General features: G+C 43.6%; 1 protein-coding gene and 1 pseudogene across 2 annotated transcripts in view; one reads left to right on the forward strand and one right to left on the reverse strand.

The window, feature by feature from the left end:
* Nucleotides 1–5,738, reverse strand: part of LOC102961764 (programmed cell death 6 interacting protein) — a 73,919-nt gene extending 68,181 nt beyond the window's left edge. The window contains exon 1 of one of the 2 annotated variants that reach the window (XM_042957031.1): nt 5,386–5,738. In XM_042957031.1, the coding sequence (XP_042812965.1) occupies nt 5,386–5,594 (209 nt within the window). In that variant the 5' untranslated portion in view covers nt 5,595–5,738. The remainder of the gene's footprint in view (nt 1–5,385) is intronic. The other variant, XM_042957032.1, reaches the window with a different exon arrangement.
* Nucleotides 5,739–19,888: 14,150 nt separating this feature from the next.
* LOC102948535 lies at nt 19,889–26,226 on the forward strand (annotated as a pseudogene).
* Nucleotides 26,227–26,448: the final 222 nt, after the last annotated feature.

Here is a 26,448-nt window from a genome sequence, read left to right on the forward strand (position 1 = left end):
ATTTACTACAAATGAAAATACTACCATAACGCAACAAACTAAACACTAACCCACAAGAGAATAACAAAGTTAGAATTTTTACAGAAATGTACATAAATGACTCAAGTTAGGGAAAACAAAACTAAAATTACAAACTATTTAAAAATAAATGTCAATGAAAATATTAATATCAAAACCAACTGATGCAGCCAAAGTAGACTGAGAAAAAGCATACATCCCAAAATAAATGTATGAGAAAAACAAAAATGATGAGAAACTAATCATTCAATACAAAAAGAAAGAGAAAACAAAAGTGAATGACAAAGGCAGTGAAGAAACCAAAACACAAAAAAGAAATTAAGAAAACAGACTTGGTTTTAAAAAAAGAAAATGGTAGCTTCAAACCCTTAGCAAATCTGATCAAGGGGAGAATCACACATAACATATGCACATTAAGAGTAAGAAAAAATTGTAACTATCAATTATGAAAAAAACATTTTGCAAGAACTTCCGTATGACAAAAGGTATCGTAAACACAATTAAGAAATAAGACACAGACACATAATGGAAAAAGGATAAACAACCAGAAAATGTAAAAAAAAAACTCCTAAAAATCAGTAAGGAAAAAAACAAGCAACCCAGAAAATGGGCAAAGAAAAAGAACAGGCCATTCACAGAAAAAGAAATTAAGTGATACCAGTAAATGTAAGATGCTCTACCTCAGAGAAATCAGGGCAATACAGTGGAAAACAAGGTACTATCTCTCATCCATTGTTTAGCAAAAAGCAATAATTTAAGTTACTAACAGGGCACCCAGTGGTTCAGTCGGTTGAGCATCTGACTCTTGATTTTGGCTCAGGTCATGATTCTAAGGTTGTGGGATTAAGCCCTACATCAGGCTCTGTGCTGAGCATGGAACCTGCTTAAGATACTCTCTCTCTCTCTCTCTCTCTCTGCCCCTCTCCCCCACTCGTGCTCTCTCTCGCTCTCTCTCCCCAAAAAATAAAAAAATAAAAATAATTAACCTGCAAGTATCAACCAGAATGCAGAGGAATAAAAAACTCACACATAGGTGTTGATGGGAATGTAAATTAATAACAGTCAAGTTTTTTTTTTAAATGTTTATTTATTTTTGACAGAGAGAGAGAGAGCAAGCATGAGTGGGGCAGGGGCAGAGAGAGAGGGAAACGGAATCTGAAACAGGCTCCAGGCTCCAAGCTGTCAGCACAGAGCCTGATGTGGGGCTTGAACCCACGAACCGTGAGATCATGATCTGAGCTGAAGTCAGACATTTAACCAACTGAGGCACCTAGGCGCCCTGGGAAGGTAAATTAATAAAACCACTGTGGAGAGATGAAAATATAAACAACCCTCTCCCAGTTAACCGGAGATCTGAATCAACACCCTTCTCTGTTCCCTCCCAAAATTCCACTAAAAAAAAGAATAAAAAATCTTCAAGATGTCAATGCACAAGGACAAAGACAACGGGAAACGGCCCAATAGCATACAAGAGGTTTCAGGAAATTTTCTAAAATATGAGGAGTGAAGGAATGAAGCAGAGAGAGAAAGCTGAAACTCTAATTGCCTAGAGGAGAGGGAGCTAACAAAGTAGAAGCCAAATCATGCCGGAGAAGCCAGAAAGGATCTAAATTAAGAAACAGGAGGCACCACTCAAAAAAGGAATCCAGTATGAGTCTGGGAAGAGAAGGTATGGTTGAAAATCTTTGAAAGAAACCATCAGGCTCCCAACTCCTCGACTGAGGAAAATGTGAAGGATGTCAAACACAGCGAAGCTGGGGGATCAAGCACAAGTAAGTGGGGAGGATGGGGACTGAGAGGCCATGGCTGGGAGTGCTAAATGCCTGCATCACTCTGTCTCCTTCTTCCTTACTAATAGAACCCCACATTTCAGCTGGGTATGTGGCTGCCCTTAATAAAGCTTCCTTTTTCTATCCTACCCTTCTGTGATGTGGACACACGCTAAAAGCCAGTAACATGAGCAAGGTGCTAGGGGGCAGCTTCCAGGAAATATTCTGGAAACTGAGCCCTCTGCCTTTCTCCCGTCTTTCCTACGATCTGAAACTTGGGTATGACTCCTATCTGGGCCTTGAGAACGAAGACTCTAGGCTTTACAGAGCAGACGGCCGGACGCCGCCAGAGCCTGATGAACTTCACAGAAGCACTACACCAGCCTCGGATGACCAGAACTACCTATCTACCAACTCTTCACAGGAAGAAAATCATAATTGAACTGATAACTTGGGATCTACTACATGCAGCTGAATCCAACCCTAATACAGGTGTCACCCTAAACCAGATGACATAAAAGACTGCATGTATGACTGCTGAAATCCCCAACCTCCGTTTCCCCTTGGTCAAATTTCAGAAAGCTGACAACCAGGCTTTTTCATGGAAGGAGACCGGAAGCTTTCTCTCTTTAAAAGAAAAAAACTGACTGCCACAAAAAGACACACACACTGAGATCTGAAGTCTCCCTCCTCCCCCTCGAGGTTCCTGAGTTTGAGCTCCACGTTGGGCTCTGCACAGGCAGCACGGAGCCTGCTTGGGATGCTCTCTCTCCCTTGACCTCTGCCCCCTCCCCCACTTGCGCTGTCTCTACCAAAATAGAAGAACTTTAAAAACAAACAAAGTAAGATATTCCAGGGACACCTGGCCGGCTCAGTTGGTAGAGCATGTGAGTCTTGATCTCGGGGTCATGAGTTCAAGCCCCATGTTGAGTGTGGAGCCTACTTAAAAATAATAATAACATTTTTTTTAAAAATAAAGATATTCTGCTTGCTTGATTGAACGAACATGTCACAACTGTTTGATTTTTACAGCACATATACCCAAGGAACTTTTATATACACCTGCATCATAAAATTTAATAGACTGTAGTATATATCTATTAGCCTATCCTAGCGCACTAGAAGGGCAAGTGAAAAAAATATAGTTGTTGAATGAAAGGGCTAGGAGAGAATAATATAGAGATGATTGATGAAACACGGTTAGTTTCAAAGACACGATCTCTGCAACGACCTGAGTACCTAGGAATAGTTCTCACATTTATGCCTAAAAAAATAAGGATTGAACAAATGAATGACGTTTTAAAAGTTCACAGCAGAACTCTATCACAACCACTATCCACTACTCCCTCTTGTATGTTAGTCTTTTTTAAGTTTTTTTGAAAAAGAGAGTAGAAACAGGGGAGGGGCAGAGAGAGAGGGAGAGAGAGAGAATCCCAAGCATCTGCTCTGTCTGTGAGGAGCCCGATGCAGGGCTTCAACTCAGAAATCATGAGACCATGACCTGAACTGAAATCAACAGTTGGATGCTTAACTGACTGAGCCACCCAGGCCCCCCCTCTTGTCTGTTAGTCTTGAAATTGTGCACCAATTGCCTCTGAAAGCTCTAAGCTCCTTAAGAGCTGGGACCAAACAATCTATTTAACAAGTCTGTTATCACAGTGTTTGTTACACCACATCCCTTGCTTTCTTAATACTACTAATGGAAAATCCTCACTAAATACTATTCTGGTCTACATAAAAATCACTTTGGAGGGGAACCTGAGTGGCTCAGTCAGTTAAGCACCTAACTCTTGGTTTCCACCCAGGTAATGATTTCACAGTGTGGGAGGAGATCAAGCCCTGAATTCAGGCTCTGATCTGACAGCACAGAGCCTGCTTGGGATTCTCTCTCTCCCTCTCTGCCCCTCCTCCGCCTCTCAAAACAAATGCCTTTTTTAAAAACTCACTTTGCATTTTTTTTTAAGTTCGTTCTAAAAACAATGACTAAGAATTCCTAGGTTACCTTAACAAAAAGCTCATACTAAGTCTCAAACTAATGATCTTGGCAACCCGACAGTCCTATCTTTAAAAATGATACTGAGCCACTGGGTGGCTCAGTCAGATAAGCATCCAATTCTACGTTGCGGCTGGGGTCATGATCTCACCGTTCCTAACTTTGAGCCCCGCATCTGGCTCTGCCACTGACAGTGCAGAGCCTGCTTGGGATTCTCTCTCTGTCTCTCTGCCTCTCTCTCTCTTCCTCCCCGACTTGTGCTCGCTCAAAATAAACAAAAACAAACAAAAAAAAAAGGACACCAAAGGGTCCTAATCTCTCTGGGCAATCTATTCGGTATCCTCCCTTGGAGGAACCAGCCCTCCCCCAGTCCCTATTACTACCTCTTTGATCCATGTGGGATGGAAAAGTTATAGCAGAGAGTGACTCACACAAGGGCAAGCAAATTAGTACATTTCCACTCATAAGTGGGCAAGAGCCAACCCAATCAGAGGCCTGCCATGGACTTCGCCAGAGAGAAGGAGAAAAGCACTCTCTTATTTATGTATTACGGACCATTGTAATCACAGTAGAGCTGGGGGGGCGGGGGGCATGTCTCCCAATACAGAAACAAAATTCACCTAAAAGGGAATCATCATGGGTGCAAGATTCTTTAGGCTTAAGTGGTTCTTAAACCTAAAGAAGCACTATCCCTACACTTTTCAGATACCAGAACAAATAAATAAACTAGTTTAACCAGGGCTTCTCCTTGCATCCTAATACAGCTGTGTCTGTCCGGTGAGACAAGGAGAATATGTAACACGTAAGAAACGAGGCTGTTCAAAGGTAGGCAAAAGAACATTTTGAACCGCTAAGTTACATGAAAACGTTGTCATCCGATCCGAAAAAGTACCGCAAACGGAACCCTCATTAAATACAGCATGAGCTGCACAAGCATTTGTTAGCATAACAAATTCACTCCCTTGGGCGCCTACCTGCTCGGGGAAGAAAAAAAAAAAAACTGATTTTCAACAACCTCTCGAGTTTAATTTCAAATAACCGCAGCTCCTAACGCTGGGAATTCTCCGCCGTGCGATTGTAACGAACTCAAAAAGGTGGCTCAGGCCGAGTGACAATAACGCGGTCAGTCCTAGACGTCCGTCCCAGTGTCCCAATTCTCCCACTTCCCTCAAACGACTACGGTTAGGAAATCCTAACCCGGCCCGGAAAGTTGCGCGGCGACGCAAAAATGGGGGGAAGGGCGGTGTCTCGGAGACCCCCCAAAAAGTGGGGGCAATTACTCGTGGGAAAATGCGGCGAGAGCGCGCGGCGCGCGAGCAACCGATGGCCCGAGTCCCAGCAGAGCCGGGGCCGGGGCCGGGGCCGGGGCCGGCGCGGGGGCCGGCGCGGGCGGGCCGGACGGGAGGGCAGGGCGAGCGGCGGCCCGCGGGGCCGCTTCCAGCTCACCGAGGAGGAATGCGGGCCACACCTACGCGCCCGGCCCAGCCTGGGCGCGGCGGCCGGGCCGGGGCCGTGCGGGCGGGGGAGGGGCCCCGCACGGGCGGAGGGGGACGCGGGGGCGGCGGGCCGCGGACCACCCCCCCCACCGCTCGCCCCCGGGCCCACCTCAGGAGCGTCTCGAGAGCGCCCTCGTGCTTGTCCAGCGGGCGGCCGAGCGCGGCGCGGCGCAGCTTGCTGAGCTCCTCCGCCGCGCGGCAGTACTGGGCCTGCTCCTCGCCGCCGCTCGGGTACGTCTGCTGGATGAACTTCACCAGCGGCTTGGCCAGGTCCACCTCCGAGGTCTTCTTCAGCTGGACCGAGATGAACGTCGCCATGGCGGGCACCTCGGCCGCGGTTCGGGCCGCACAGGCCGCGCGGGACGCCGACGAGGGCCGAGACGCGCGGACGACCCGGCTGGCGGACCGGCGGACCGACGAACCGACGGACGGGCTCTCCGCCCGAGCTGTGGGTCCGGCCACTTCCGGGAGCTCCCGCGCAGGCGCAGTGGGGCGCGCCGCCCGCAGTCACGTGAGGCGGGCGGGGCCGCGGAGCCGCGGAGCCGCCGGCCCGGGACGGGGGCGTCTCCGCGGGGCGCTGGATTTTTCTTTCGCAAGCGGAAGCCTCTCCTTCCAGCGCGTTGCTTGCGGCGCCTTCACGGAAAAGCCACGATGCCTCCACTCGAGCAACTTGTCGGTGAAGTGTTGTTACTGGCCCCTACGAGAGTTTGCGGCGACCTGTCCGAGACGTTGCAGCCTCGGGGTTGTTGTGACCTATGGTAGTTCACGCCACGCATCGCTATACACCAGGACTGAGGGCACAGTGAGCCTTATAGGCAAGGTCCCTGCCACGGTGCAATGCAACTTACAGGCAGGTAAGGACACAGAAACTAAGGTGTACAAAGTGTCCAGAGTATGGTAGGAAAAACAGGGTGCTCAGAGCGTAGGGTGTTAGGGTCCCTTGGAAGAACCTGATTTAAACAAGACGATCAGAGTAGGCTTCTCTGGGGTCAACTGAAAACGACCTGCACTTTGAGATGATGCTTGACATTAGAAGAGGGGAAGAGTGGCAAAGGAGAATCTCGCAGACCGATGGGGTTGCAAGTGCCAAGTCCCCAGGAAGCAAACACTTCCCTTGTTCGGGAAGTTGAAGTAAACGGTGGCAAAAACTTAAAAACCACACAGGGAATGGGATAAAATAAAGTTAGAAGAGTAAGCAAGCATCAGTCATTCAGAACCTTGTAGGCCAAGTTACAGAATTTGTATTATAGAATAAATGCCAAGGAAGCCATAAGTGGGATTTAGGCGATATCGACATGATACAGTTTACGTTTTAAAAAGGCCACCCTGTGCATCAATCTGATGTCGTATCTCTTGATGGGATGTAGCATGAAGTATACAATATCATCTATGATACATTCCAGGCAAAAATGTGTAACTTGAGTCTATCAAGCCTTTGCACCTAACAAACAGCTTATTAGAAATACAGGGGATACGGGAGCAAACGAAATGATCCATAGGAAGTAACCAAACATCCAAGAGGTGGAATATTCTGCAGGACAACCGGCTCCATCTCTTCAACGATGGATCGTTATGAAAAAAGCCACTGCTGTATGAAAAAACAAAAAAATTTAGGGTACATAAGAGCAGATTGAATCCTAGTACGAAGAGGCTCCCTACAAAATGCATTTTCAGGACAGTTGAAGAAATTTCGATATCGAGGGACTGAATATAAGATGCAAATGTATTGCCATGGAAAGATGGAGATTATTAACTGAAAAGAGCAAGTCACAGAACAGTATGTATGTTACGGTATCTCACTTTGGTTACAAAATGCATATATGTGTATTTGTGTACTACAAAAAATATCTAGGATTATGCTGGAAGGTTTTAGCAGTTTAACCTTTAGAAGTAGAAATGTATATTTTTATTTTCTTTATTGTGTACCTTTTTTTATAATGGTTGAGTTTTGCGAAGTTTTTTAAATTAATTTTTATATTGGAGTATAGCTTACACACAATGTTACATTCGTTTCAGGTGTACAATATAGTGATTTTGACAAGTCTGCAAATTATGCTGTGCTCACCACAAGTGTCGCTAGCTTGTCACCATACAGTGCGATGATCATACCGTTGACTCTGTCCCCTATGCTGTACCTTTTATCCCTGTGACTTATTCATTCCATAACTGGAAGCCTATGTCTCCTCTCCTCCCATGGCCCTTCACCCATTTTCCCCATCCCCCCCATCAGCTCTCTATATTTATGGGTTTTGCCCATCGTACATACTACTTTTGTTATAAAAGTTTATTTTACCACAGTTTTCATTTATTGTTTTTTAACATTTATTTATTTTTGAGAGGCAGGAAGAGACAGAGCACAAATGGGGGACGGGCAGAAAGAGGCAGAATCAGAAACAGGTTCCTGGCTCCGAGCTGTCAGCACAGAGCCCGATAAGGGGCTAGAACCCACAAACCGTGAGATCATGACCTGAGCCAAAGGTCACCCAGGCGCCCCTACAATTTTCATCTTTTTAGTAAAAGATTCTAGGTTAAAATAAAACAACCACTTTGCTATGTAGACAATGCATTAAAGAAAGGCAAGGTGAAAGCAGAGAAGTAAATCATGAGATGGTTTCAGAAATCCAAACGAGATCACGAAAGGTAACATTAGCAGGAATGAGCTAAGTTGATGTGTTTTTGAGTTACAAATTGAAGAATTTACTGATAAACAGGATAGGAAGGTGAAAGAAGGGAGTGATCAAGGATGACACCTGGTTTTGGTGCCTAAACTTCTGAGTGGTCAGTAGAATCATTTACTGATACAAGGAGAACTGATGTATAATCCACTGATGGGGGAGGGGATCGGGAGTGTTTGTACCCAGCCGTTCAAGTGGAGTCAATAAATTGGCAACTGGGTATATGGGATTAGAGCTTGTGGGAGAGGTCTTGTTTGGGAATCAGCAGTCAGCTGATTTTTAAAACCCTGGGACTATAAAGGAACACGAAGAAATAGAAATAGGTCAGAAGCTATCAATTAGGAAGGATAGTATCAGATTAGGTGTATTTTTAAGACTGAAGATGATAGATTATCCTATAGGTTGGGTCACAGAACTGATGCACTGGGGATTCAGAAGAGCCCGAGAAGCAAAGTGCATGAAAAGAGGAGAGGAAAGGGCAACCATAACACGGAGGGTGGAAGGGGGGGATTAACCATCAGAAAGATGTGGGATAAATCATTTGTTGAGGCAGGTGGGAAATGAACACAGATGTAGTTAACTGCGCAGCATTGGTCAAGGGAAGATAAGGCGATCCTGTCTGATGGAACTTAGAATAAAATCTAAACTCCTTACCACAGCATGATCTATTTCTGTGTATCTCTTCAACTTCATATGTTGCCACTTGTTCCTCATTTATTACTGCCCGGTCACATTGGTCTTATTTCAGTTCTCAAAATCACTAAGATCTGTCTTTCCTCATATGACTTACAACTTCCTCCCCACTTTCTTCATGTGTAGGTTGAAATGTCTCCTCCCCATTTCTCCCCCCTTGTTACTGTCTAACTCAGCCATTGTTTATTTCCTTCAAAACACTTACCTAACTAGCAAGTATTTTTGTTGCTGTTGATTTAATATTTGTCTGACTTCCCCACTAGAATATAAGCTCTGTAAGGGCAAAAATGTTTTGTTTTGTTTTTTAAGTACTGTTATATCCAGCACTAGGCACGTGGTAGGCACTCAGTAAATATTTTTGAATGAGTAAATAAGTTTCACTGCTTGTAAAAAAAATTTAAATTTCTACTATTAAAATGACAACCTTTCTCAATAAGAGGTACCCTCATTAATTTGATAATAAGCCAGTGTAGTTAGTTAGGCAAGAATCATTAATTAAGCAGTAGGCCAGTGGCCAAAGAAGGATGGCATATGCTTGTGTTCTGATAATAACGAATTTCATAACTGTCTCTTGTGACAAAACTCAACAACTAGCCTCCTCGGGGATGTCTGTCTCCTCTCGTTCACTCCTTCTCATCATCCTCCCTGTACCAGGCGATCTTCTAGAGCTCATTCAAGACAGCTCAAGTTGCCTCCTACAGGAAGCCTTCCTGCATCTCCCTACACCCCACCTCCCCACAGCCCCCGATTTCCCTTTGGCTCGGGCACACAGCATAGGTACTCGGAAGGCTGCTATTTCCCAGCCTCTCCCCAGACCAAAGCTCCAGGGGTGGTGGTGGTCCTCATACTCTTATTTTCTGTTTGCCACGGGGCTTGTGCTGTGCCTGGCACAGAGCCTGCGGTGAGTGCAGTGTTCGGGGAAGTGGCCTGAATTTCTCCCTTTCCAGTATACTCCTCCATTCCTCTTTTCCAGCTTTCATCCATTTCTTTTCCTCCTCCTCCCCCCTGCTCTTCTAGTGTCATTTCAAAACATTTCTCTTTTCTGTCTTCAGAGCATAACATGCCTTCTCTAGAAAATTTGGCACATTTGAAGAATCACATGTAAAATAAAACGCTGCGATTCCACAAGCTGGATGTTTTCTTTAAGCAAAATTCTTTGCACTTCCTTCTCGGCACATATATTTTCTTTGGATAATTCTCATGTCTCTGTGTGTGCAATTTTGTATCTCATTATTTTTTTCTTTTCTTCATATTCTGTCAAGCATGTTCACACATCAATAAAGTTGCTTTGTAAACACTGAAAAACAATTCCAGAATCTCAGTATCTTAACATCGTAAACTCTCCAGGGTCGCTGTCCTCCAAGAAGCGTCTTAGTGATCCAGACTACTTTGATCTTGTAACTCAATTATCTCAACATGAGACACCACTTTCAGAGGGGAAGAGGAAATCTACGGCATCACACAGCAGTTTTTCACTGCCTCAGCCGTCACTTCCACTCACACTTCACTGGCTAGAACCTCTCACCTGGCCCCATCAAAATGCAGTGGGACTGGGAAGGATAGTCTTCTTGGTGCCCAGGAAGGAAGGGAGGGCTGGATGTTAAGGAGCACCGGTGATGCATTCCAAGGATGAGTTTCACTGCTTCCGAACTTGCTAGTGGCAACATTGATATTCCATCTGTGTAATGAAACTCCATAAAATACATTCTTAGAGTATAGTAGCCTCAGTGTAATGTTTTGGGGGGATGTTAAATCAGTAGATTTTTCTCCCTGATAATCTATAGTTCTGGTGGGCCCACCGATTGAACCAGTGGAAATACTTGCATCTTTGGAAGGAGCAAACCCAATGAAAACAGGTTCGAATTTCAAAATAAGGAGTTTTTGAAGTCCATATTGAGACAATAGCCTGAAAGTAAGCACTTGTTATTTTGGGAGGAGTCCAGCTTTGTTTGGGAGGAAAGAGGCTGATATAAACCAAGCCCATAAGGCCACAAAAGAGAGTGTTTACAATGAATGAATGAAAGAGTAAATAGGACAAGGGTTTGGTGTAAGGAAAGTTCGTGCACTGCAAGAAAGAGAAGCCCTTTGGGGGCTGAGAGGAAGAGTGAGAGGGTAAAGGGCAGACGGTAAACGAGATGTCATTACTTCCTAACTCCACACTCTAGAGTGTTGCGTAGGTAAGGGACAGGGGCCTCAATGATAGGAGAGAAGTAGAAACAAACAGACGAAATCAAGAGCAGCAAGGATGTCACCTTACGTCTCCTGTGTAAGGAATGGAAAGCAGAAAATGGCGTGGGGCAGGAGCACTGGTTTTTTTGCGACATGTAATAGAGAATATTTGTCTCTTTAATCTGTTTGCATATTTAACTTTCCAAAAAATGCAACACGTATGCAAAAAAAGAAAATTACTCATGTGTCACATATGGGTATGTAAATTTTGTCCACATAGCAGCAAAATTTTTAAAGAGAAATAGGGAAACTATTAAACCTTTTATCTCCAGTTACGCCCTAGGTAAGCCCTCTCTCTCATCCCAAATACTGCTGTTCGTGTTTCCGTCAGTTGCCAGTTCTCTGATACCATTCACAGCTATTTAAATAACTACTGCCCCTTGCCACTAGTGTCTCTCCTAGACGAGAGTCGCTTTACGTGGGTAAGATAACTTCTAAGGATAAAGTATCAGAATTATTTTGAAAAAAATGAATAGAAGTAAGTATTTTGGGAAAGCTGAAAATTATGAGTATCTGAACACTGAGGGCATGTTTCAAGACTCCTATTTTCACTAAAATCCAATCTTTGTTTAAGCATTTCAACTTGAGCAAGGAACACCATCACCCCGTCACCCTGACTTTTGCTGTGAATTTGCTTTTACAGCTACACAAGAATGTGTGTCTCGTCTGTTCCCTGCAGCGTTCATTAGCTCTGTTTCAGATTCAGAGAGCAATCAGTAAGTGTTACTGGGACCTCTTCATACTAAACAAACTTGAGTTCCTTGTAAGAAAATTATGCATATACGCAAAGTATGCATAATTTCTCTTGTCTTTGCTTATTTAATATTTATGACCATGTGTTAAAAAACAAACCTGTAAACTTCATGATACAAAGCATTTGTAACGTTTGGATGATCCTACTAAGTCATTCAGCAAGTATCTCTGAGTTCCTACTGTATGCCAAGCAAAATTTAAATCAAGAGCATTCTGCAGCCAATCGATCAATGCATTGTATATATTTACAGAGGTCTTGATTCTACTCTCACAGAGGATGGCTTATAAGAAGAGAACAGTTAAGGGAAGGCCTAAAAGGGCAGTGGTGCAACAGACCTAAAGAGTAGCCAGGCCAGATTGAAGCAGGAGGATGAAGGCCTCCAGAAGGAAGGTCCCAAAGAGAAAAAAAAAGAAAGAAAGATTGGTGGGATTAGATACAATACCTGATATGATGGAGCTTTCAGAAAAAAGTATATCAGGAAGAAGAAAAGAATGGCAGTGATACTCTAAGAAAAAAGACTGAGCAAGTAAGGAAATACATCATAGTGCATAGCTTTGTATGCTATTAACAAATTTTACAGTCGTAATAAACCCTAATTTGTTTAAGATTTTATTCGTAAGAAATCTCTACACCCAACATGGGGCTCAAACTTAACAACCCCAAGATCAAGACTTGCACGCTCTACCGACTGAGCCAGCCAGGTACCCCTAAATGCTAATTTTTGAAGGTGATGTCCACCATTTTTCTTCCTGGAAAAGTCATTTTCTCTTTGTAATTAGCAAGTAATTTGTGGGACTATACTTTGAGACTGTATAAATATATTGTTCCTCCTTAAACATTTTTCCACTGATTTTTTTTCTTGCTTTGATGATTCTTCCCTGAACCTATTGTTGCTATGATGATTGCAAAATGGAAATTTTCTTATCCCTCATTCCTCCCATATTTATTAGTTGGCATTATTCTGTAAGTAAGTTTACAGGAGAGTTTTCTTTTTTTTCCCATTTATTTACTTATTCATTCAGTTATAAATTTGTTCATATCATCATGGACTCATAGATTATAATCTATTCTATTCCTATCATTATGTATTTTGATACTGTATTTTGTTTAAGATTTGGCCAATGGAAAAAGGAGATTAGAGTGGGAGAGAGCCAAAGTATAAGAGACTCTTAAAAACTGAGAACAGGGGCACCTGGGTGGCTCAGTCGGTTAAGCATCCGACTTCAGCTCAGGTCACGATCTCACAGCTGGTGAGTTCGAGCCCCGTGTCGGGCTCTGGGCTGATGGCCCAGAGCCTGGAGCCTGCTTCCGATTCTGTGTCTCCCTCTCTCTCTGCTCCTCCCCGGTTCATGCTCTGTCTCTCTCTGTCTCAAAAATAAATAAACGTTAAAAAAAAAAAAAAAAAAACTGAGAACAAACTGAGGGTTGAGGGGGAGTGGGAGGGAGGGGAGGGTGGGTGATGGGTATTGAGGAGGGCACCTTTTGGGAGGAGCACTGAGTGATGTATGGAAACCAATTTGACAATAAACTTCATATATTGAAAAAAATAAAAAATAAAAAAATAAATTATTACTGGTACAGAAAAAAAAAAATGATTTGGCCAATGGAAACACCATCAGGCTGGCTCCTAGGTTCTTTTACCCCTACGCCTTAATTTTTAAATTTTTAAACAGTATAGAATTTTATTTTTTTTTTTTAATTTTTTTTTAACGTTTATTTATTTTTGAGACAGAGAGAGACAGAGCATGAACAGGGGAGGGTCAGAGGGAGAGGGAGACACAGAATCTGAAACAGGCTCCAGGCTCTGAGCAGTCAGCACAGTGCCCGACGCGGGGCTTGAACCCACGGACAGTGAGATTGTGACCTGAGCCGAAGTCGGACGCTTAACCGACTGAGCCACCCAGGCGCCCCTATTTATTTTTTTTAATGTTTATTTATTTTGAGACAGAGACAGAGCATGAATGGGGGAGGGTCAGAGAGAGAGGGAGACACAGAATCCGGTGCAGGCTCCAGGCTCTGAGCTGTCAGCACAGAGCCCAACGCGGGGCTCGAACTCACGGACTGTGAGATCATGACCTGAGCCGAAGTCGGACGCTCAACCGACTGAGCCACCCAGGCGCCCCAAACAGTATAGAATTTTAAAGAGAACACCTACATATCCACCACAAGATTCTAACATTAACATCTTATTATGACATGTATCTGTCTTTATCACACATCTATCTAATCATCCCTCTGTCCATCTGTCCATTAATCTATCTTAGTTTTTGGACCTATTTCATAGTACGTTGCAAATATCAGAAAGGAAAAGTAGAATACGTAATCTGATTGGTGAGTGGGTGATGGAAATCAAAAAATATTTAAATGATACCATCAAATGTCATTTAAACCTGACAAACCAAATAGCAGAAGGAAGTAAGGAAAAAGGAGACCAAATAATTAAGAAAAAGGCATTAGTAAAAAGGTAAACCTTCAAGTGTGTATACACACTTGATCTCAGGGTCGTGATCTCAGATCTTGATCTCAGGGTCGTGAGCTCAACCCCCAAACCCCCACGTTGGGCTCCATGCTGATCTAAAGCTTACCTAAAAGAGACTTACAAGCAAGCGAGCAGAAGGCTGTTCGGCCGCAAGAGCGGGGCGATACGTAAACCAAAGGAACTTGTTTCTGCAAGCTTTTCTGGCACTGATTCTGACAGTGAGGTTGACAGAAAGTTAAAGCAGAAAAAGCAAGTTACTCCAGAAAAACCTGTAAAGCCAAAGACTGGTGAGACGTGAAGAGCCCTGTCGTCCTCTAAGCAGAGCAGCAGCAGAGATGATAACTAGTTTCAGATGGGGAAAACGAGGTATGTCAGTGTTCCAGACTTTAAAGGGAAAGTCCTAATTGATGTTAGAGAATATTGGGTGGATCCGGAAGGTGAAATGAAACCAGGAAGAAAAGGTATTTCTTTAAATCCTGAGCAATGGAGCCAGCTGAAGGAACAGATTTCTGACATTGACGATGCAGCAAGGAAACTGTAAGATCAGAGCCATATAAAACCTGTACTGCTCTAGTTGTTTTCATCTGTCTTTTTACATTGGCTTTTGTTTTCTAAATGTTGTTTTCCAAGCTATTGTATATTTGGATTGCAGAACAATTTGTTAGATGAATACTTTTTTTTTAATGTGCATTATGAAAAATGTTCTGAGTGAAGCTAATTGTCAACTTTATTAAGAGGATTGCTTTGTGCCCACTACCTAGTGTAAAATAAAATCAAGTAATACAAAATAAATAAATAAGGTAAAATATATGCATAAACACCAAAAGAAGGGGCACTTGGGTGGCTTAGCCATTTGGGCATCCAACTGTTGATTTCTGCTCAAGTCATGATTGCATGCATGGTATGAGATCAAGCCCCACAGCAGGTCCCAGGCTGGATGTGGAGCCTGCTTAAGATTCTGTCTCTCAAAGAAAGAGAGAGAGAGAGAGAGAGGGAGGAAGGAAGGAAGGAAGGAAGGAGAAAGGAAAGAAAGAAAAAGGAAAGAAAAGGAAGGAAGAAAAGAAAAGGAAAGAAAGAAAAAGGAAAGAAAAGGAAGGAAGAAAGGAAAGAAAGAAAAGAGAAAAGAAAAGAAAGAAAGAAAGAAAAAGAAAGAAAAGGAAGGAAGGAAGGAAGGAAGGAAGGAGGAAGAAAATTAAAAAGAGCAAATAGGCCAAATGGGGAAAAACAGTAAAAATCATGATACACTTAACAAGTAAAGCACTGAAAAGTGTGACAAAATTGAGATTGAACATAACAATCATAAATGCAATTGGGTTTAAATCAACCATTGAAAGGAGAAGACTTTTATGTTGACTCGCAAAGGAAAACCTAGATATGATAGATGATAAAATTGGCCACAAATTCTTACCCTCCCTTCATCTGTGACTTTGCCGTGTGCGAAATCTTTCCCATCAAGCCGTGGAGTCTTTTCCTCCAGCCCTTAAGTCTGGGTTGTTGCTGTGAATTGCTTTGGCCAGTGGGCATCAGCAGTTGGAATGCAAGTGACCCTTCGGTCATCAGGGCTGGTCCCGTCGTGCTACACTTGAAACCCTGTGACTTCTGAGTGTGCAGTTTAGCCTGCTGGATTATGAAAGACACATGGCCCAGTCACTCTCCCAGGCCTAGCCGACAACCAGCTAGCTGTTAGACGTGTGAGCAAAGCTATCTCAGAGAATCCAGCCACCGGCCAGCCCCCTTGCTGACCTCAAACACATGAGCAAGCCCAGCAGAGATTAGCCGAGGCAGCCCAGATGACACGCGCCAACCAAACAACAGAATTATGAGCTGAATGGCTCTTGATTTAAGCCACTAAGTTCTGGTATGGTTTATGATGCCTCAAAAGTCACGTAGAAGCGATACACTTAAACGAAGTGATTCAGAAAGGATAAATAAGACCAGACAAAGATACACAAGACAAATGAAACAATAAGAATGCAAAGGTGGTTATCTTGATGTCAGACGATGCAAGCCAAAAAGATTTAAACACAATGGAGGACACTTCATCATACTAAAGGATGACGTTTTCCAGAAAAAAAAATAAATAAATAAAGGCTACAATTAAAAGTTTTTAATAACTGTGTATAAGACAACCTAAAATTCATGTGCCAAATACATATGTACCATACACCAAATAACAACCACCATCAAAAAAAAAAAAAACCTACAAGATTAAATTTCCAAGTAATTTCGACTCTTTGGGCCAAATCTAAGGGAATTAAAAGGAATTTTGCCCAGGAATGATCCAAAGAAGATACATTTGGAAGCAAGGTAGGTCGATTAAAAGTAATAATGTGGAATGCCTCATTAAGAGAGATGTGGCCTTGGGGCGCCTGGGTGGCTCAGTCGGTTAACCAGCCGACTTTGGCTCAGGTCGTGATCTCGCGGTCAGTGAGTTCAAGCCCCGTGTCCGGCTCTGTGCTGACAGCTCGGAGCCTGGAGCCTGTTTCAGATTCTGTGTCTCCCTCTCTCTCTGACCCTCCCCCCCCCCCGTTCATGCTCTGTCTCTCTCTGTCTCAAAAATAAATAAACGTTAAAAAAAATTTAAAAAAAAAAAGCGACGTGGCATTGCAAATTCTAGGGCAGATGAAAAAGTATACTCCACTTTGATGTCAGGCTGTACTCTATGAAAATTAATATTCGTCTTTGGGAGTTGATGATTCAACAGTAACCTCCAGCACCTTTAAGAGAACAAAGTGACTCATCCACAAGTCCCAGAAGTGAGTTCTTTCACCCACTTTGTAGTTTGTGTGGGGCCTGGCTAGTCCCAGTTCCCCACGGTCACTCGGACTATGAGAGGACTTCACTGCTCTTACTCCCCAGGGCATTTGTGTATAGTTCTCAGGGAGAAGTAATTCTGTCCCCCCGAGAACATTCAGCAGTGTCTGGGACGTTTTGGGTTTTAACAACTCGAGGGGGCGGAGGATGACGGGGGAGGGATGCTGCCGGCATCCGGAGGGGAGAGTAGAAGCCAGTGATGCTACCTACATGCACAGTACTGGGCCCCACAGCCAAAACCGACCCAGCCTAAAATGTCAGTAGTACCAAGGGTGAGATTCATTCTTGGGAAAGGTACTGTTCAGAACAGGCTCCGAATTGTGAGGACACTGCCGGGAATACAGTCCAATCCGTCGGAAGGGGTGGGCTGTTTCAAAGAATGAACGAAGACCGGCTTTGAGAGGAGAGAAAGAAGCATTGTTGAGAGAGGTGGGTGCCTAAAAATAGGGGAGAAGAATTAGGAAATAGAGTATAACAATGAGCATTGAATTTCATAAGGACTTTTCCATTAAACTAAGGAGAAAGGCATTGTCATTCTTTTCGTTGCCCCAATTCTTACCAAAGGGAGATTGAGGAAACAAGGAACTGGCCCCTCACTCACACCTCTTCGGACCACAGAAAGAGGAAGCTGCATTCTGTCCTGGTGACTGTTTCCAGAAGTGCCAAGCGGTGACCAGCAACATGACAAGTGTTCATGCAGAGAGGGGAGCGCCAAAGAGGAATATATGTGTGAAGAGCCAGGTACGGATACAACTAAGGGGTTTAAGATCAGCTTTTTCTGGTAGACCTCAAGGCCCGCCTCCCTCCCATATGCCTTCACTTTTCCATCCTTCTTTAATATTCTGATCGTCACCTGGCTGTTCTCACTCGTCTCTCTTTGTCCTTCGTCTTAAGCCTTAAGGGATAGATACGTGGCTTGAGACTTACATCATAAGTGCAATCCCATCCTCGAGCCCCAGTAATCCAGGGGAAAAAAAACAAAACAAAACACAATTCTGGCTTTTGAGAAAAAAGGTTTGCCAGAGGCATCAGAGAAGGAAACATTTTGCTCTTTTTTTTTTTTTTTTAATGTTTATTTAGTTTTGAAAGAGAGAGTGCAAGCAGGGGAGGGCGGAGAGAGGGAGACAGAGAATCTGAAGCAGGCTCCGTGCAGCCAGCCCCACATGGCAGAGCCCCACCTGGCAGCCTAACACAGGAACCGCCAGATCGTGACCTAAGCCAGAATTGGACACTTAACCAACTCGGCCAGCCGGGTGCCCCACATCTTGCTCCTTCGAGAGAATTTCTGACCTTCCTTTCCCCAGACGTGATGAGGGAACATTTCTCTGTATGTCAGAGTTCTTCCTCTTGCACAGTAGAAATGAACTGTGGGTAGTTTAAACAGAAAAGGAATTTGTTAAAGGATTTCAGGGAGTTGAGAGAGTCTCTGGGAAGGCCCGAGAATCAGGCTTCAGGGGGATACAGCAGACTACATCCTACTGCATAACTGTTCCAGAGTTTTGGAGAAACTGCTGGCCCACTGAGCACAAGTACCACACTGGCAAGGGGTGCTGGGCCCTAGGGTCCCCCCCCCCGCCGAGCCTCTGCAACCGTAGCCTGTGCAGCTAGTGCTGCCACCCTTACCTGGAGGATTTCTGCATGGTTCTTGCAGCCTCGTGTCACTAAGTTGCACGTGAATGTCCAGAAGGGCATCGGCAGAGCTGCGAGGGAGGCTGGGAAACAGAATTTCTGGACTCCGTATTGGTGAATTAAGGATTTGCCGATCAAGGAGAACTCCCTGTAGAAAGGTTTTCAAAGTTGCCCTATGGCATAAAGAATGCACGTGTCGACCGTACTTGGGGAGTTTTTGGTAACCATCTTGGGACCTTGATGGGGAATCAGCCTTTGGATGAAACTGACATGCCAGAAGTCAGAGAGGAGAATTCTAAAGAAACCGATGACGTCACGGCGCTGCTGAATCAAACCAGAGCTGAAGCCCGTCCTGTCTCTGGGATCCGGTCCACCACCCAGCAAATCCCCGTTGTTTGAACCTGTTTGAGTTGGGTTTTGTATTACCCACAAATGAATCCACCTTAAACTAAATAATATATAAACAAAAAATAATTGGAAAACGTTCATGAATTTTTAGCAGTCTTGACAATTTTATCCTGCTGTTTATTAACCTGTTAGATGAAAAGTAGCATCTATGTTTTTAATCGTCATGTTTATTAAATTGTTTATGAATGAAATAAAAACTCTTTTTAAGTGTTAGTTATTTCTGTTGTTTCTGTTAGCTGCTTGTTTTTAGCCTTTTGCCATTTTTCTATTGGGTTACTCATTTCTTATTGACTTGTAAGTGCTCATAGTGTATATATATAGTGTGTGTGTGTGTGTGTGTGTGTGTGTATATATATATATACACTATAGGTTCTACTACATATGTATTTAACAGGTATACATAGTACATCATATGTACTGTATGTTTCTGTCCTTCCATGGTAGGCTCAGGAAGAGAACCCAAAGGATTAGCCTTGCTTATAGTTGGCTTTAAGAATGAAACATGGAGGGGCGCCTGGGTGGCTCAGTCGGTTAAGCGTCCAACTTCGGCTCAGGTCACGATCTCACAGTTTGTGAGTTGGAACCCCCCGTGGGGCTCTGTGCTGACAGCTCGGAGCCTGGAGCCTGCTTTGGATTCTGTGTCTCCCTCTGTCTCTGCCCACCCCCCCCCCCCACTCACGCTCTGTCTCTATCAAAAAATGAATAAACATTAAAAAAAATAATAAAAAAAGAATGAAACATGGACAATTTAATAAAGTTGCAAGATACAAAATGTATAAAAATCAGTTGCATTCCTATACACTATTGGAACTATTGGAGAGAAATTAAGAAAGCAATCTCATTTACAATAGTATCAAAAATAATAAAATACTTAGGAATAAATTTAACCAAGGAGATGAAAAAGCTACATACTCAAAACTATAAAACACCGATGAAAGACAGTAAAGAAGACATGCAAGAATGTAAAGCTAGCCTGTGTTCACGGATTAGAAGCGTTGTATCATTAAAATATCCATAATGCCCAGAGCCATCTATAGATTTAATGCAATCTATCAAAATTCCAATGGCATTTTTTACAGAAATAGAAAAAATAATCCTAAAATTCATATGAAATTACAAAAGACTCCAAATAACCCCCAAAATCTGGAGAAGGAACAAAGCTGGAGGCTTTCTTTCTTTCTTTTCTTTCTTTCTTTCTCTCTTTTCTTTTTCTTTTTTTAAATGTTTTTATTTATTTTTGAAGGAGACAGAGAGACAGAGCATGAGTGGGGGAGGAGCAGAGAGAGAGGGAGACACAGAATTCAAAGCAGGCTCCAGGCTCTAAGCTGTCAGCACAGAGCCCGATGTGGGGCTCGAACCCACAAACTGTGAGATCATGACCTGAGCCGAAGCTGGACGCTCAACCGACTGAGCCACCCAAGCGCCCCTCTTTTCTTTTCTTTTAAGAGAGATAGGGGGAGGGAGAGAGAGAATCCTTAGAAAGCTCCACCTCCGTGCCCAGTTACAGGGTCTTGATCTCCAGACCATGAGATCATGACCTGAGCTGAAATCAAGAGTTAGTAGCTTAACCAACTGAGCCACCCAGGCGCCCCTGGAGGCATCACTGTTTCTGATTTAAAGCTATATTACAAAACTATAGCAATCAAATCTGTGTGGTATTGGCATAAATACCAGATACATAGATCAATGGAACATAATAGCACAGAAATAAATCTGTTTGCATTTGGTCAATTAATTTTTGACAAAGGAGCCAAGAATATACAATAAGGAAAGGATAGTCCCATCAATAAATGGTGTTGGGAAAATCATATATCCACCGGCAAAAGAATGAAACTAGATCCCTATCTTAGACTATACAAAAACATCAACTCAAAACAGATTAAAGACTTGAATTTAAGACCGGAAACCATAGGGGGCGCCTGGGTGGCTCAGTCGGTTGGGCATCTGACTTCAGCTCAGGTCATGATCTCGCGGTTTGTGGGTTTGAGCCCTACGTCGGGCTCTGTGCTGACGGCTCAGAGCCTGGAGCCTGCTTCAGATTCTGTGTCTCCCTCTCTCTCTGACCCTCCCCCGTTTATGCTCTGTCCCTGTCTGTTTCAAAAATAAATAAACGTTAAAAAAAAAAAAAAAAAGACTGGAAACCATAAAACTGTTAGAAGAAAACATAGGAGATAAGCTCCTTGATATTGGTCTTGGTGATCATTTTTTGGACAGGACACCAAGAGCAAAGGCAACAGAAGCAAAAATAAAGAAGTGAGACTATATCAAACTAAAAGCACAGAATAAGAAACCATCAACAAAACTAAAAGGCAACCTTTGGAATGGGAGAAAATATTTACAAACCATATGTCCAATAAGGGCTAATATCCAAAATATATAAGGAACTCATCAACTCAATGGCAAAAACAAACAAGCAAAACAGATAACTCAATAAAAAATAAAAAAAAATAAAAAAACAGGCAGAAAACCTGAATAGATATTTTCCCAAAGAAAACATACAAATGGCCAATGGGTACATGTTAAGATGCTCACTAATCATCAGGGAAATGCAAATCAAAACTACAGTGAGATATCGTCCCATACCTGTTAGAACAGCTATTGTCAAAAAGACAAGAAATACTGAATGCTAGCAAGGATGTGGAGAAAAGGCAACCCTTGCACATTCGTTGGGGGTGTAAATTGGTACAGCCACTCTGGAAAACCAAACAAAGTTTCAGCAAGAAGTTAGAAATAGAACTACCCTGTGACCCAGCAATCCTACTTTTGGGCATGTATGCGAAGTAACAAAATCATCAGCTCAAAGAGGTATCTGTACCCCAATAGTCATCGCAGCATGGTATGGAAACAACCTAAGTGTCTAAGATTTTATGCCTATAATGTTTATAAATACCTTTTTCTACGTATATTTTATATTTATAAAATAAATATATATTATATATTTAAATAAGATAATCTATAATATATTTAATTATTTATTATTTATATTTATTATTTAATATATATATATGTATATATATATATATATATATTCAGCCATAAAAAGAAGGTAACCCTGCCACATGCAACAACATGAGTGAACATGGACGGCATTACCCTACGTGAAATAAACCAGACAGAGGAGGACAAACACTGCATTGTATCACTTATGTGTGGACTCAGGAAAAGAATTAAAAGGCAAAACTCGTAGAAACATAGTAGAATAGTGGCTGCCAGAGGCTGGGAAGGGGGGAGATAAGGGCAGCTTGGCAAAGGGCACAAACTTTCCCTTACGAGAGGAACAAGGTCCGAGGATGTAGCGACGGCATGATGCCTATGGTTTAAACTTCCGTATTACGTAGTTGAAATCTGCTGAGACAACTTAGGTGTTCTCACACCGACACAAAAGCGACGGAAGGTGGGGATCCTTTCACAACGTATAAAGTGTCACATTGAACACCTCCCAGAAGCCTCCAGAAGTCTTCGGGAAACTTTGCAAACCTTCTCCCAGCAAACTCTTGTACCGAAGAACAGGACAAGAGGAGCAGCCTCGACCACCCCCCAGGGTGCCAGCTCCACCTTTCCCCTGCTTCCCTGACTCCACCTAATTGAAAGGAATCCCCCTTCCAGAACAAAGGAGTAGTGGGAGACCCCGACTAACAGAGATGCAGCTGTCCGTTTGTTTTTCAAGTTTACGTATTTATTGTTTTTAGTAGTCCCTGCACAAAACGTAGAAGGGTTCGAACCCACAACCCAGAGATCACAAGTTGCAGGCTCTACCGACTGAGCCCGCCGGGTGCCCCACGGCTATTAATTTTAAATGGTAGTTTCTCTACTAATTAAAACAAAATTCTACCTTGCTGAGCGGCTTATTATATACAAAAATGGGATTTCAGGGGCGGTGCGAGGGCTGTGGCTCAATGAGCAGAGCCGGTCTGTAGAGGTAGGGCAGTCCCTAACTCTGAGCCTCCCCCCCGCTGCCAGCCGGAGCCCCCCAGCCCAGCGAGAGCCCCGCCCGGGGGGCCCCAGCAGCAGCACCGAGGTGGGTGAACACCCACATCCACGACCTCACCGCAGGCGGCACCAGTCAGGACAAGGCCATCGTGGGCTATGAGGAGTCGCCCTCGGTCTGGGCCACCGTCCTGGGAAAACCAAACATCCGTCAACATCATGCCAGCTGAGACTGGTGTCCCGGTCGGCCAGGACCAGTCCGGTTCCTTCGTGAATAGGCTGACACCCGGGAGCCAGAAATGTTCTTTCAATCTGGACTCGCTGCTGCAGGACAGGGGATTTCCCGTGGGTTTTCATACCAGCAGCACCTGCACAACTGCACTTTCAACATCACTGTCACGTGACTTCCAAGACGCCCATCCTGCTGAGGGGCAAGGGTGTCCAGGGTGGTGCGATCGACAAGAAATGTTACGAAATGGCCTCCCGCCCGGCAGCATTCCCGGTACTGACCTCGTCCGTCCGTCTCCTTCCCCCACCTCTCCCTACTGCTTTTTCACCCCTCTCCTTCCCATACACACGCACCGTTTTTATTTGGGGGGCCATTACCCCACATGAGCTGGGGGCTGGGGCTGGATGGACGGACACCTCCCTCTACCCATACCCCTCCTCCGTGTGGTTGGAAAACTGTTTTGTTTTGTTTTTCCTGAATAAAAAAGATCCTACTAACAAAAAAACACAAACAAAATGGGATTTTCCCACACATACTGTTTTGTTTACTTACTTGAGGCATTATCCAGTGGATAAGAATGTCTAGAATCCCAGAGAGAATCTCTCTCTCTCTCTCTCTCTCTCTCTCTCTCTCTCTCTCCTCTTCCTCCTCCTCTTCCTCCTCCCCCCCCCCCCCCCCCGCCCCCAAGTAAGAGTATAGGCACTCCAGTGGATGTTTAGAATCCTCGTTAGCTGGGGCCGGTGTATTAAAGGTGTGATAGCATTTTTCAAATGCTATCATTTGAAAAGCAAGTCCGGCTCTTGAATATTCCCCTAAATACCCTACCTTTCCTAGTTTTTTCATAACTGTGTTCTAATATTACCCTCATATGTAGTGTGTGCTGTTTCCAATATCCAAATGTTCCTATCATTTGGGCCTATGACGGGACTGATATTTTTCTGCCTTCAGAGGACTAAATTATACCCAGAAATCTTACTCTAGTGTGGGGTCCTTGTACCTACCTGGCTCGATGGTCCATCTTGCTACCGTAAGAAATTCAATTAACGGTTTTGACCCTAGTCTGTTCTTCCAAGTTATCACCATAAATAGGAATATCATCAAATAGGAAATATTGGTGTGTGTGTGTGTGTGTGTGTGTTCTATTTTTAGGAGAACCGTAGGATGTCGTGTTAGAAATTGTGGCTTATTACTGGGCCGTTAAGGTGTCCTTGAGGCAACCTCGTAAACCCACGTTGTCTGCCTTCCCATGTGATTAGTCATGGGTTGGCTCTTCTCATCAACTACAACAGCAAACAGCATGTCAGAGAAGTCTATCACTGTTGCAGGATCATTTTTGCCATGATACTTGGGATTCATTGTCTCGCTCCTTCGAAGAATGAAAAGGTGGACATAAAATGAGCAGCAGGCAGAAGTTTATTAGGGTGTAAGATTAGAAAGTAAGAATAGGGGCGCCTGGGTGGCTCAGTCGGTTGGGTGTCAGACTTCAGCTCAGGTCATGATCTCACAGTTCGTGAGTTCAAGCCCCGCATCGGGCTCTGTGCTGACAGCTCGGAGCCTAGAGCCTGCTTTGGATTCTGTGTCTGCCTCTCTCTCTGCCACTCCCCCAGTCATGCTCTGTCTCCCTCCATCTCTCAAAAATGAATAAACATTAACAAAAAAAATTTAAAAAAATAAAAAGCAAGAATAGTAGGAAAGCTCTTTTGAATGCCCAGGACATTAAGCAAGGGTCCTTGTTTTATAAGGTTTTGGGTAGCCCACCCCTCACCCCTCACCCCTTAACCACCCCTCCCCCCTTCCCTCTCAGGTCCTACCCTTATTGGCCTGGTAGCTCGAGGTGCTGGCTGGTCCATCCCTGATTGGCTCAATTCCATTATGAGAGTTGGCCTAAGACCACACTTAGGTCTTTTGTCAAATTCCTGAGGGAAGCCTCAGGGGGAGTAGGTGGGGCCCGTTACATTCTGAAGAGGAACCTTAAGCCTGAGGGGGTTTACTGTGTTCAGACCTACTCCCAGCATTGTTCCAAAATAGGTGTTTTTCCCCACCCGGGACCTCAGGTCCTATCCTTTCCCTCTTTTTATCCTACCTTTTCCTATCATATCAGCCTGTAGTAAGTTCCAGATCCAGTGGTGATCTTGGTTATGATAGCACCTGTATCCGGGGGTACTCCTCCAATTTGGGGAGAGCATTTGTTTAAAATCATATAAGCTACTGTAAACCAATAGGACCCATCTGGCTTTTTCACAGGCCAGCCGGGTTGTTCTATGGTGAAATTGTAGGCACACTAATTTTTTCCTTAATTTAAATATGTCCTATTACATGCTTTCCAAGGATGTTTCCTAAATTGGGACCTCTAAGGCGTTTAGCCTTCATGGGGGGTCTGTCATCAATTGTTAGGAATCGAATCTGTCACTAAATACCTCTCAGTCCTTTAGGTATTTCATTTTTATTGGTAAAATGTTCTAAATCAGTAGGATATCCTGTATCATTGTTACTTGGGCCCCGTATCTAGCAGCATAGTGGTATAAGTAGTATTTTTATTTACAAGAGGGTTTTCTATTGATACGGTTACTATAACATGGACGGATGTTTCTGGCTTTAGCCGGGAGACAGAGACTGCTGAGTCCCTCTGAGGGTCCCCTGGGGTTTTCTCTCCTTCGGTTATTGGTGACTTATCTGTTAGTGGGATTTGGCTTTATAAAGGGGTTACTATTTACAGTAAATGGATTGCTGGGTTGACAGGTGTTTCTTTTTTCTTTAGGCCTATTTACATTAAAAGATCGGTTGTTTCTATTTCTCTGCCACCGTAAGTAGTTTCTGGGGTTTCTACTGGGTTTGTCTTTTCATAATTTGTTTCGCAAGGTGGAGTCCTAAATGGTTTTGACTGACGGTAGCACCTTGTAGCCTCAGGTCTGTGTGGTCTAAGGTGATTGCCACGGTCTATTTACATTCGGTGGAGGCCTGTTATCTTTATGTACACAAATGGAATCTTGACTTATTTCCTCAGCTGTTCTTATCAGTCACTTCTATGTTTCTATGGCCTGTAAATACAGTACATAAGACTGCAGTACATTCAGACTGCCTTTTAAAAACTGTTCCGTCCCTTCTGCAGGTAGCGGTGAATGTGTCTGTCCCTGTCATAATAGTTAATAGTCCTAATTTCATTATTATATTACTACTCCTCCTGGTGTTTTCCATGGAGATATTTTAAGGTATGATATGTGAAGTGTAGGCCATCTTCCTGTCCACATTGTTGCTATTGGTCAAGTGAAACCCTTTGAAATTAGTATTATTTTCTCCAGATGATCTAAGGTGTTAAGTTTTAACATCAGCGGTAA

Source organism: Panthera tigris, chromosome C2 (assembly GCF_018350195.1).
Source record: "Panthera tigris isolate Pti1 chromosome C2, P.tigris_Pti1_mat1.1, whole genome shotgun sequence".
Lineage (NCBI taxonomy): Eukaryota > Metazoa > Chordata > Mammalia > Carnivora > Felidae > Panthera > Panthera tigris.